General features: G+C 37.5%; 1 protein-coding gene across 1 annotated transcript; it reads right to left on the bottom strand.

Moving 5' to 3' along the window:
* Positions 1 to 3724: 3724 nt before the first annotated feature.
* Positions 3725 to 5599, bottom strand: LOC142166028 (uncharacterized). The gene is made up of 5 exons (XM_075224432.1): positions 5148 to 5599; positions 4757 to 5004; positions 4412 to 4617; positions 4226 to 4282; positions 3725 to 4120 (listed from the first exon to the last, which is right to left on the bottom strand). Exons 1-5 carry the CDS (start codon positions 5597 to 5599, stop codon positions 3725 to 3727), a joined length of 1359 nt encoding a protein of 452 aa, XP_075080533.1.
* Positions 5600 to 13201: the final 7602 nt, after the last annotated feature.

Genomic DNA, 13201 nt, shown 5'->3' with positions numbered 1-13201 from the left:
GGTCCATCTTATTCCTATGAGGCTATAATATTAACTAGTCATGGCAAAAGGAGGATTGAGAATTTGAAGTTCTTAAGTTTGAATTTAACGTTTAAAAATTCTAAAATATATTATATATTGTATATATAAATCTCTTAATAAATATATATAGAACGATCCAAAGTTACTGAATTCTGCTCCTATGCTCGCTCCGCCCCTTATAGCAGGTCAATTGGTTACATTGCTATTTACAGATTTGTTTTTAGTTTTTTAACCCTATCTTCTTTCTTTTTTAAACACAAATTTACTTTTATACGTAAGAGATATGTATTTTATAGATAAGAGATCTAAAAATCATTTTCTTAAGTTTAAAATTGTAAAGGGGCATGATGTACAAATGACACTTGTTCTGGTATTGAGCGACAATTTTAAATCAATGATAATATCTTGCAAATTAAATATAACAGCAACACCGACCGCACTTATAATCTAATATATGATTTCAATTTCATTTTAATTCTTCTCATTTTCATTCTTTATCCCTCAATATTATTGTAGCAAAATTTAAAGAGGAACAAGAAAAAAAGACAGTAGCATCCCCCATCCTTTTTACAGACACAACTTCCAATTTTTTGGCGTATGTGACTTGAAGTCACATGTACAATGAGGCAGTAATTCTCGAACAAAAATAAACAATTGCACCATTATCTGCATCTTGACTACTTCCCAAAAAACGCAACAAGATAAAAATAATTCTGCGTGACATGAAAGATTCTCAGCATGTGAATAAGATCCAATATTACCACAATTAAAATATTTTCTTCTTTCTTTCAATTTGAGGTATCTTTTGTTTTATGTTAATGGAGGTCAGCCATGGAGATGCATTGAGAGGAAATGAGTGAGTGAGAGAAGGAGAAGAATGAATTCACATTGAATCAAAAGCTGAATTACAGTAGCATCTAGAAATAAAGTATTTATACATGTAACTAACTAACTAACTAACTAACTTCTTAACTTAATTCTACACTAATGACAGCTCATTTACAGCCGAACACACCCTTACACCACTATAACTAACTACCAGTCTCAACACTCCCCCTCAAGCTGAGAGATGAAATATATTCTTCATTCCCAGCTTGCCTACTAAATGATCATGTTGTGGCTTGCATAAGCTTTTTGTAAGCAAGTCAGCTAGCTGCTCCTTAGTTCCAATGTGCTATGTTTGTATTTGCCCATCTTGAATTTTTTTCTCTCACAAAATAATAGTCAATATCAAAGTGCTTGGTCCTCTCATGAAAGATGGGATGAGCTGCAATCTGAATTGTAGCTTTGCTGTCGCAGAATAGTTGCACAAGCAAATTCACCTTCATTCAAGCTCTTTAAACAGTCCAATTAACCAAGTGATCTCAGCTACAGTTGATGCCATGATTCTGAATTCTGCTTCAGCAGAACTTCTGGAAACAATACTTTGATTCTTTGATTTCCAAGACACCAAGGCCTGCCCAAACTTCACTATATAGCCAGTTACTGACTTCCTGGTTTCTACACATGCTCCCCAATTTGAGTCACAGAATGCTGACAGTTCTGTGCTTCCATCTACTGGCATAAACAACCCAACCCCTGCAATGCCCTTAATGTATCTCACTACTCTCATAGTTGCATCCATGTGAGACTGATTAGGATCATGCATATATTGGCTAAGTACCCGAACTACAAACGCAATATCAGGCCTAGTCATGGTTAGGTATAACAGTCTACCAATCAGACTTTGGTAGCTGCTTCTATCTTCTAATTCTTTGTCAACTAAAGTTTCATTAGTGTGCAGAAACTTGTCTAGTTCTACAGAGGACAACTTGTGATTAAACTCTAGATGGGTGGCAGTTGTTCTACTGCCTGCTAATCCCATTTTAGACGCTAGCTCAAGTGGATACTTTCTTTGATCCATCAAGTTTCCTTCCTTGGATCTCAAGAACTCAATGCCAAGAAAAAACTTCAGCTCTCCCAGATCATTCATTTTAAATCTGGCTTGTAGGTCTTTCCTTACTTGGTGAATAAGTGCTAAGCTAGTTCCTGTCACTAGCAAATCATCCATATATACCAGCACTACTACAAGATCACAACCCGCCTTGTAAGTGAACAGAGAATAGTCATAGTGTGACTAAACAAAGTCCATGTTAGTCAGTGCACTGGTCAGCTTCAAGTTCCACTATCTGGGAGCTTGTTTGAGCCCATACAGTGACTTATGAAGTCTGCAAACCTTCTGTAACTCCCCCTGGCTGGCAAAGCCATTTGGAATGTGCATGTACACCTCTTCAAAAAGATCACCTTGAAGGAAAGCATTGTGGACATCCATCTGAAAAATATACCACCCAGATGCTGCAGCCAAAGCCACCACAGACCTAACAGTCACCATCTTAGCAACTGGAGAGAATGTCTCCTTGTAATTCAGGCCTTCAAGTTGACTATATCCTTTGGCAACTAGTCTAGCCTTATACCTTTCCACTTCACCAGTAGATTTGTATTTCACTTTAAAGACCCATTTGCATCCTATAGGAGTCTTACCAGGAGGAAAATTAACAATAGTCCAAGTCTGATTAGATTCTAAGGCTGAAATCTCAGCCTTCATAGCCTCAATCCACCTGGGATCTGTCTTGGCCTCATCATAAGTCCTTGGTTCAGTGACAGCTGAATAAGCTGCAAGTGATGCCCTGCAGGTGGATGAGATTGACTTATAGGATACACACAGTGAGATTGGGTGAGCACAGGAAGATGGATTAGACATAACAATGTAATCTTCCATCCATATAGGAGGTTTAGATACTCTAGAAGATCTTCTTAAATCAGCATGAGTAGGTGAAGGAAGGGAAGGAGAGAAAGAATGAGAAGTAGACGATGAAGAAGGAGAATGATCAGCAGAGAGTGGAGAAGGAAAGGGAGAACTAGGAGGAACATTAAAGGGAGGTTGAGAAGGACATGGAGAGGAAGATTGAGTGAAGACATCAGTAGAGGACAGATTAGGAAATTTAGCATCTCTAAACTCTAGAACTGGGAACAAGGGAGATGAAGTTGTATGTAGGTATTTGAATGGAAAGATATCTTCTCTGAATACAGTGTCCCTGCTAATAAAGAAGAGTTTAGAGCTCAGATCATACAGAACATAACCTTTTTGACTAGAGGAATAGCCTAGATGAACAACAGGAATAGCTCTAGGGCAGAATTTATCAGTTTTCTTCAAGTTGGTTGCATAACACAGACTCCCAAAGACTCTGAGATGTTGTAAGGAAGGGGACCTGTGAAATAGTCTTTCAAAAGGAGATACACCCTTCAATACAATAGTGGGCAACCTATTCAGAATGTACACTGCAGTAGTAACACACTCTCCCCAAAATTTTAAAGGAACACAAGCCTGAAACCTTAAGGCTCTAGCCATATCAAGGATAGATCTATGTCTTCTTTCAACTCTGCCATTTTGTTGAGGAGTGTATACACAAGAACTTTGTTGAACTATGCCATGTTCTTGTAGAAGTCCTGTTACCTGATTGTTAAATAATTCTGTGCCATTTTCTGACCTTAAACACTTGATACTGCAATGAAACTGATTTTTGACTAATAACAGGAAGTTTTTTAGAATCGCAATAGATTCTGCCTTGTCATTCATCAAGAAAAGCCAGATAAACCTTGAGTAGTCATCCACTAAGGTCATAAAATACCTCCTACCATTGTGAATAGGTACTCTGTATGGCCCTCAAACAACAACATGTATGAGATCAAATGCATTAATAAAACATTTATTACTGGAGGAAAAAGGAATTTTGGTTTGCTTAGCAACAGGACAAACTGTACAGAAATGGTCCTTCAATTGAACATTTGTTAAACTTTCTATCCTTTTTAGAACCCTTAGTGGTGCATAACCCAACCTCTTATGCCACAAAACAGTTTCATCTGGACACTCAGATGTATTCTTATTTTCAATACTAGCATTATTTGTTTGAAATTCACTACTAGTAGTATTTACAAAAGAACTTGAGTGAAATGGCCTAGAATCTGGCAACTGCTCGGGAACATCTTGTTCTTTGTGCTTCAGAATGTAGCGGCCATGCTCCTCTTTACCAATCCCCATCACATTCCTAGTGAAGAGCTCCTGAAATATGCAGAAATCAGGAAAGAAGACCACTAGACATCTTAGCTCTTTTGTGATTTTTGACACTAACATCAGATTAAACTTGAAATCTGGAATATAAAGTACATGATGTACTGATTTATCCTTAAACAATGATAGATCACCAGTGTGGCTGATAATAACCTTTTCATCATTAGGAAGTTGAATTTAGTTCTGATCAATATCTGATAGCTTTCTAATATTGCTCAGTAGATTGAGGTTGTGAGCCATATGATTAGTAGCACATGTATCTATAATGTAATTATTACTCACTAGATGAGACATGAGAGTTGTTATAGTACCTGTAGTATTCATTGTTGCGGAATTAGCCATAGTGTCAACTTGCTTTCCTTTGTTCAACATTTGCAAGATTTGATTGTATTGATCCTGAGTAAAGAAAGGTGCTGAAGAGACACCTGTTATTGCTGGAGAGCTATCAGTTGCTGAACCATATGTTGGGACCACATTAGTAGCATTTCCTTAATGAGGTGAATCAGAAGCTATGCTAGCAGTGTGTGCATATGCACTTTTGGAATCAAGAGTACCTCATCCTCCTTTCCTGCCTCTAAAATCAGTGGGGGTAGCCATGAAGTTTGTGACAATTTTCTCTAGTGTGACCTTTAAGATAGCAGAAGTCACATTGAAGGGAGGACTTTCCAAGGTTATTTCTGGGCTTATAGCCATGATTGTGACCATCAGTAGGAGCTCTATTACTCAACAGGGCTGTAGGATCACTAACACCAACAGTAGCGTTGTTCCTTCTCTGACTTTCCACATTAATGATCATTGCATATGCCTGATTTATATTAGGTACTGGCCTAGTCATGAGGATCTGATCCTTGATATTATCAAAGGTATCATTTAGGCTAGTAAGAAACTGATACAATTTTCTAAGTTAATAATGTTCTGCATTTTTCCTAGATTCTGGACAACCACATGAAGGAGGAGGAACTAAAGCCTCATATTCATCCTACAACTCTCTCAATTTTCAAAATTATTCAGCACTGACAATAGACCTTGTGTTAGTTTCCCAATTTCCTTGTGTAAGTAGAAGGATCTAGATGCATTGACTTTATCAAATCTCTCACGAAGATCTTCCCAAATCTTGTGAGCATCAGAAACGTATATCACAGAACTAAGCAGATTTGGAGCCACAATGTTCATTATCCAGGCCAACACAATAGCATTATACCTATCCCATAGCTCGTGTAAAATAGGATCAAACATATGTTTTCTACATGTTCCTAGCACAAAGCCTAACTTATTTTTACCATGCAAAACAATCTTCATAGATCTACTCCACAGTGAATAATTCTCAGGACCTTGAAGTTGAATTGAGATGAGAACTGTACCTTGTGTATCATATGGGTGAATGTAGAGTGGATGATGGCGATGAACCGGATCTACATTTTGATATGGTGTAAGAGCAGCTGTAGTAGAGGAAGTTCCGTCAGCAGCCATTGTAGGGATCAATAACAACGAAATGATAACAACTAAAATCGAATTACAGAGGAATTATCTCTATAGATAACAGATTCAAACACAGAGTGAAATCGAGTTAATTGAGCTCAATTTGTGAGAATTTTACTCAGCTTCTCTTCGCATCAACCTTCTCCTAATTGCTAGATACGGGAGCTTCACCTAAGCTCTGATACCATTATAATGGAGGTCAGCCATGGAGATGCATTGAGAGGAAATGAGCGAGTGAGAGAAGGAGAAGAATGAATTCACATTAAATCAAAAGCTAAATTACAGAAGCATCTAGAAATGAAGTATTTATACATGTAACTAACTAATTAACTAACTTCTTAACTTAATTCTATACTAGTGACAACTCATTTACAACTGGACACTCCCTTACACCACTATAACTAACTACCAGTCTCAACATTTTATTCCCAAATCCAAGCACCATAATTTCCCAAATTATGCTAACTTGAATTCTAGTATAAATGACCATTTATAGCGATTCTCATTGAATTTTAAAAAATATGAATTCCTTCATACTATTAAGTTATGTCTTACTAAGAATCTACATAGGCCGGGTTGGTCGTTTTTTTCATTTATAAAATCAAATTAATTATATACATCTTTTAAAATAGATAAATCAAACAAAATCATTAGTCGATTTTTTTCCCGACTTGATTCAAATTACTGATTTTGTACGATTTGTCGTTTTTTTGAACACCGTCTGTCTAACTATATTGTTATCAGATTACCTTTTAAAAATAAGAGCATGTGTAGAAAACCACAGGGGAATTATTTTTTGGTGTAATTAGATATAATTACACAATTTGGCTTGTTTATTTGGCAAGTAATTATTTGAATGGTGGGAATTGAGTGTAATTTTTGAGGAATCAATTATACTTCTCAACTTTCAAAAAGGGTAAAGAGTTAGGGTGTAGTTATAAGGTAACCTTTCAAATTCTTTAATTTTTATTTTTTATTTGATTCTTTTGGTTGTGCTTTCTTTAGGGTATATTCAATTTTGTTATTATATTATTTTTTGATTTATTTATAATTTATTTCTTCAGAGTCATTGCAGTTTGCAAATAAAGCCCTTGCTTGATGCAAAACTCTTTTATAATTCTGTTACTGCATTTTATACGTATAAACCGTTCTAAACTCTTTAAAAGGAGGTAATACTTAATTTTACTAGTTTTAATAGTAAGTTTCTAAATTTTCTAGCATATTGTTTTTTATTTAATTACGTTTTGGGTAATTTGACACACTAAACTCCTGCCAAGTTTCCAACGTTAGTGTCACAGGGGTGATTTGTGTCACTCGAACTCAGCCCGAGGTTCACCTCCGTGCGGCAGTCAAGCCCAGCCTTGACTTCAACCTTTCCAACACTTAGTTTTATTTTTAGGGACGTTTGAACTTAGAATGAAAATAGACAGCAAAATCTGTAAATAAAGGCACACGATATACAGGAATTTCTTCCCAACTTGTATTAATAAGTGAATACAAGAACACAATAGCCAACCCTATGGCCAAGACAAAGAATTCCCTAATTCTCTGCCCCAAAATGGTTTTCCCACCCTTAGGAAAATAACTTAGACGAATTTTGGCTACACAATGCCTTAGACTAAGTTTTCTGCCCCATTTTGGACAGCCTAGGCAAGTATTTAAAGGCTACAATCAGTTGACAAGCCCCCAACTGATGGGCAACAAGTTAAGACAAAGTACAAAAACGTGGGCACACTTTTAGGCCATGATCAACATGTCTTGGATGAGGTTGCAACTGCCAACCGCTTCCCATGTGTTTGGCACATGTTTTCCAACTGCTGCTTGTGCACAGCTTGGTCTGATTTTCGCCCAGCTGATTTGTGCCAAGGCTGGCATTTCGCCCAACCTTGCCTTTGACACTGCTCCGCGCCAATGTCATTGCCACAACTCGCTACCCACTGACTTAGCTGCATACGTTCGTTGTCAAAGCTGTCCGCCCATGTCAAGTCGCCCCCGACTTGATCAAATCTGTCTGTATCATTTGCCTTTGCTTGTCCCGCCTTACCTTGCCTTGCCTTTCCATGTCTTTGCCCCTGCTTGGCATGGCTTTGTCTTGCCATTGTTTTTCCAACCTGCACATCTAAGTAAAATGCGCCTTGCTTCCGTTCAAGGTGCGTTTGTTGAACCCCGCATTGTCCGTCATGCCGAGCAACCCTTCATGATGTTGCCCCATTTTTCAGGTTGTGTACCAAGGCCATCATGAAAATCCTTGTCACAACCCACACCTGCCGAGGACCTTTGTCAAGGGGCTAACAAACCACCCCCACTAGAAGAATTCGTCGTCCTCGACGAAGCAGCTTCCGCATTTTTCAGCACCACCATAGGTCCCAAATATGTTGTTGCTTTCCCAAGTTCTTCCTTGTTTTGCTCATCTTCACTCTTTCCTTCATCAAACAACGCTGAAAGCCGTTCAATTTTTGGACAATCCCTCGCCATGTGTGGCCCTTTGCAAATAAAACAGCCATCAAACTTGCTGTTTTGTCCCTTGTTTGTCGAAGGTCCAGCACATTGCTTTCCCTTCTCATTGCCATTGCCCTCAATAGCATTACCCTTGTCATTTCCGTTTTTCCTCCACTCTTTTCCTTTGTCCTTGTTCCCGTTTTTGGACTTTAAAGTAGTAGAGAAATCAGAACCATCTTGTCCCAACTGAAAATCACCCAAAGCATCCACAGTAGCAATGGCACTAGGAAGATCTTTCACATTTTGCCTTCAGAGTTCCATTTGCACCCACGACTGCAAACCGTAAAGGAAATTATGCAGCTTGTCTTCCTCAGACATGTTGCTAATATCCAGCATCAAAGAACTAAAATCCTTGACGTAATCCCTGACCATTCCAATTTGTTTCAACTTCTTTAAATGATCTCTAGCAATCCAGCCCGCATTGCTAAGAAAGAATTGATCATTCAACTCTTTCTTCAGCCCTTCCCAAGAGTCAATCTTCGGCCTACCATCACTTACATCATCTGCCACGTGCGTACGCCACCATAGCTTTGCATCATCCACCAAGTACATAGTCGTAATGGGGACTTTGTCTTCATCTTGCACTTTGGCAGCATGGAAGTACTGTTCCATATCCCACAGGAAGTTTTCAAGTTTCTTGGCACTCTTTGCGCCATTGAACTCTTTAGGCTCCGGAATTCTGACCTTGGTACGATCTGCCCCACGCTGTGTTTCATCATTGCCAACAGCACGACGCAGCAACCCATTTTCCGTTTTCAGATCTGTGCACTCCTTGCTCAGTCTGTTCATCTCGGCCTCAAGATAGGTGAGACGAGTCAGGATAGTCAGAAATTGATCCCCATCAACAGTTCCGACGAGTGCCTCTAATGCAGTAACTTTTTCCCTCAGTTCTGCGTTGCCACCAGCCATTTTTCACAAAATTCAACCACTGAACGTTGTGTCTTTGCCCCGATCCAGCCACGCTCTGATACCAGTTGTCACAGGGGTGATTTGTGTCACTCGAACTCAGCCCGAGGTTCACCTCCGTGCGGCAGTCAAGCCCAGCCTTGACTTCAGCCTTTCCAACACTTAATTTTATTTTTAGGGACGTTTGAACTTAGAATGAAAATAAGCAGCAAAATCTGTAAATAAAGGCACACGATATACAGTAATTTCTTCCCAACTTGTATTAATAAGTGAATACAAGAACACAATAGCCAACCCTATGGTCAAGACAAAGAATTCCCTAATTCCCTGCCCCAAAATGGTTTTCCCACCCTTAGGAAAATAACTTAGACGAATTTTGGATACACAATGCCTTACACTAAGTTTTCTGCCCCGTTTTGGACAGCCTAGGCAAGTATTTAAAGGCTACAATCAGTTGACAAGTCCCCAACTGATGGGCAACAAGTTAAGACAAAGTACAAAAATGTGGGCACACTTTTAGGCCATGATCAGCATGTCTTGGAAGAGGTTGCAACTGTCAACTGCTTCCCATGTGTTTGGCACATGTTTTCCAACTGCTGCTTGTGCACAGCTTGGTCTGATTTTCGCCCAACTGCTTTGTGCCAAGGCTGACATTGCGCCCAACCTTGCCTTTGACACTGCTCCGTGCCAATGTCATTGCCACAGCTCGCTACCCACTGACTTAGCTGCACACGTTCGTTGTCAAAGCTGTCCGCCCATGTCAAGTCGCCCCCGACTTGATCAAATATGTCTGTATCATTTGCCTTTGCTTGTCCCGCCTTACCTTGCCTTGCCTTGCCATGTCTTTGCCTCTGCTTGATATGGCTTTGCCTTGCCATTGTTTTGCCAACCCGCACATCTAAGTAAAATGCGCCTTGCTTCCGTTCAAGGTGCGTTTGTTGAACCCCGCATTGTCCGTCATGCCGAGCAGCCCTTTATGATGTTGCCCCATTTTTCAGGTTGTGTGCCAAGGCCATCATGAAAATCCTTATCACAACCCACACCTGCCGAGGACCTTTGTCAAGGGGCTAACAGTTAGCACCAGTAGCTTTCCGCTCCGGGCAGTACTTCTTCCTTTTTTTTTTTTTTTTTTTTGTTATTGCATCAAATCTTTGCCTTTTTATATTTACATTCTTGAAAGTTATTTTCTATTTTATACATTTTTAAAATACACATATAGCAACTATGTGAATATGCAGTTTATGCTAACAATATGACATATTTCTCTCGCTACGTGAATAACTCATAATTGGTTTGTATATAAGATTTTAATATTTCATCAGATTGTTACTATCCCAATAATAATTTCATTGGTGTATTCTTCTGAACTCTATAATAAACTAATATGTGATATTTTTAATATAATTATTTAATATATTTTTACAAAAAGATTATTTAATATATTTTTACAAAAAAAAATAATACTTATTTTAAATACCTCATATAAAATTAATAATTAATATTTCTTATCTACATACTATATGTTTATCATATAGTAAATCTTATATATATATGTTAATCTGAAAAAAGTTTTTTTAAATATGTAATTACATTTGCACAACCAAATATGATAGTGTAAATTATATTGTAATTAAATTATAATAAACAAACAGCTTATAATAACTATCTTGTATAATTACAAATCATTTTATTATATGATCATATAATTACTATCATGATCCGAATTTTCCACCGTCGGAACCGTAATGACACCTAACATTGCACTCGCTAGGCAAGCCAACGTTATAGTTATGTTCACCTTTTCCTTTACATCTTTATAATTTAAAATTAACAAAACTAATTCGAACAGAAATAAAGGCGAAAGTACATATTAAACCAATTTTATATATACTATTAACAACTCAGAAACGGTTACCACCTAGAAACTGGTGTCACCACTCACGAACATTCTATGAATACTATAAGTATGGGTTTGAAAGAAAAATACATCTGTCTCGAAAGAAAATAAAATAGAAATGAGGAAAACATATGAGGGGATGCTAGGGCCTACAGATGCTTGTAGGACTACCTTGGTCTCTTGGATGAATGCCTGTAACCGACCTCTCGATCAGCCACAACCAGCTTCAAAATCTACATAGAAAGTGCAGAGTGCAGTATCAATACAACCGACCCCATGTACTGGTAAGTGTCGAACCTAACCTCGACGAGGTAGTGACGAGGCAACGGCGGTGCATATACAATAAAACCTGCAACAGTATATAATAAAGCAGAAAGGAAATACGAAACAAAACAGAATAGTTGTTGATACCTAATTTTTTCTGTATATTTTTTATATGCAAAATACTTTCAAAACAGTATGTGTAGGCATATATAAGTATGTCCAATTGTGTTATTATTTTTTCGTAATCTTTTAAAGATTTTAAAACTAATTTATTCCCCTATTTTACTCATAAAAAATCCAATAATATTTCTAAAATTATCATTTTTTGGTGATTCATTTATTTAATTCTCATATTTATACTAAAATATAGCTAAGATATTTTTTGCATATTTTTTATAATTGATTTAGTATTTTAAAGCTAAATTGCATATAATTGTAATCCTAGCCTCTTTTAGATTTAATTGTGTTTATATCTATAAATATTAAGTTCAGTATTTTTAATTTTATAATTATGTACCATAAATCATTTTAGTACCTTTAATTCATTTACATAAACTATTTTATTATTTTTTATAAATCAAATAGGAAAATTGGCTATTTAAATGTTAGCCCCATTTTATTTCAATTGTAGCCTGAGTTCGAACCCCAATTGAACCCAATTTGAAGCCCAATTACAATCTGAACTGACCCAAATCCTATTCTTTAAACCGCCCCACTTACCCGTTCAATCTAGGTCGTTGATCAAAATGATCAACGGCCACCAGACCCCCTTACCGTAATTAATCCCAAATGACCCCTTTAACCCTACCATTTTCCACCATACGCCGCCTCTGAATCCCCCTCCTCTCTCAAATCCTCTCTACAACACTCTCAAACCCTAGCCGCCGCCACCCTAATCCATGGCCTTCCAAAGTCATCGAAGACCTATATCATCCTCCCATGGCTTCTACGTGTTGATTTCTGTGGTTTCATGACCAGATCCTGAAGGGGATTTTGTCCGATTTTTGCTCGATGACTGTTCTCCGGTCGTCTCTGACCTTTCTCCGTCCAGCCATGGCTATTCGAGTCAGACTTTTGACTTTTCTGCTTAGATCGATTATTTTCAAGGCCTTTCTCATCACTTGGGTTCTTCTAAAACCCTAATCTCTAAGGTTATTTCGACTTCTTTTAGATCTGCTTCAGATCCATGTTTGCTTTGAACTTCTAAGTGTTTTTCTCGAAGTTTCTTTTAAAACTCTGCTTTCAAAACTTTTTATCTTTTCCGATTAGGGTTTTCTTGTTGAGTTATTTCAAAACGTTTCTCTGATTTTTTGACATGTTTTGCTATGTTTGCTCATATCGTTCTTCTACCTAAGTTTGCATATTAAAAGCCCTAATTTCTTTTGACTGTTTATTAGATGAATGCTTGTTTGCTTGAGTTTTGTCCAATTTGTTTGTTATCCTCTTTTGAAAATCTTCTATTATTGAAAATCCTATGGCTTTGGGTCTGAGACTGTTCGTTTAAGTACTTAACTCGATTTGAAGTTCTTTATTTCAAAACCTCTTATCCCTTTGTGTGATTTTTCTGATTCTGGGTTTCTATCTTCTCTAAAACTCGATTATGCTCGAAACCCTAATTTTTTTAAAGGGGCTTTCTTCACCTTCTACTGTGAAATCTTCGCATGCTTTTGATATTCTATATTTTCTTCACTACTGATTCAATGTGACTTGACCTACCGGACTATCATGTTTCGAATGTTGCCATCTACTGAATTTTGTGCTACTATTGCATGCTATTTCCTTTTGCCAATAGGCTTGGCCTCACATGTATAGTGTTTGTGCACTCTATTTATATGCTAAGTTTCCTTCTTTGATTGATCTCCAAACTTGTGACTGATTTCAAACTTTTTCTTTGTGAAATTCTGGTTTCACTCGCCTGTTAAGGTTAATTGATTTCTTTTCATGTTTTGCCTTACCGAATCCTTTCCGAAATTAGAATATTTCTGTACCTATACTCGATTGCTTACTTAATGTTTTACTACTTCTTT

The sequence above is a fragment of the Nicotiana tabacum genome, chromosome 11, assembly GCF_000715075.1.
Source record: "Nicotiana tabacum cultivar K326 chromosome 11, ASM71507v2, whole genome shotgun sequence".
In the NCBI taxonomy this organism is placed as follows: domain Eukaryota; kingdom Viridiplantae; phylum Streptophyta; class Magnoliopsida; order Solanales; family Solanaceae; genus Nicotiana; species Nicotiana tabacum.
This window is presented reverse-complemented; position numbering and strand designations above follow the sequence as displayed.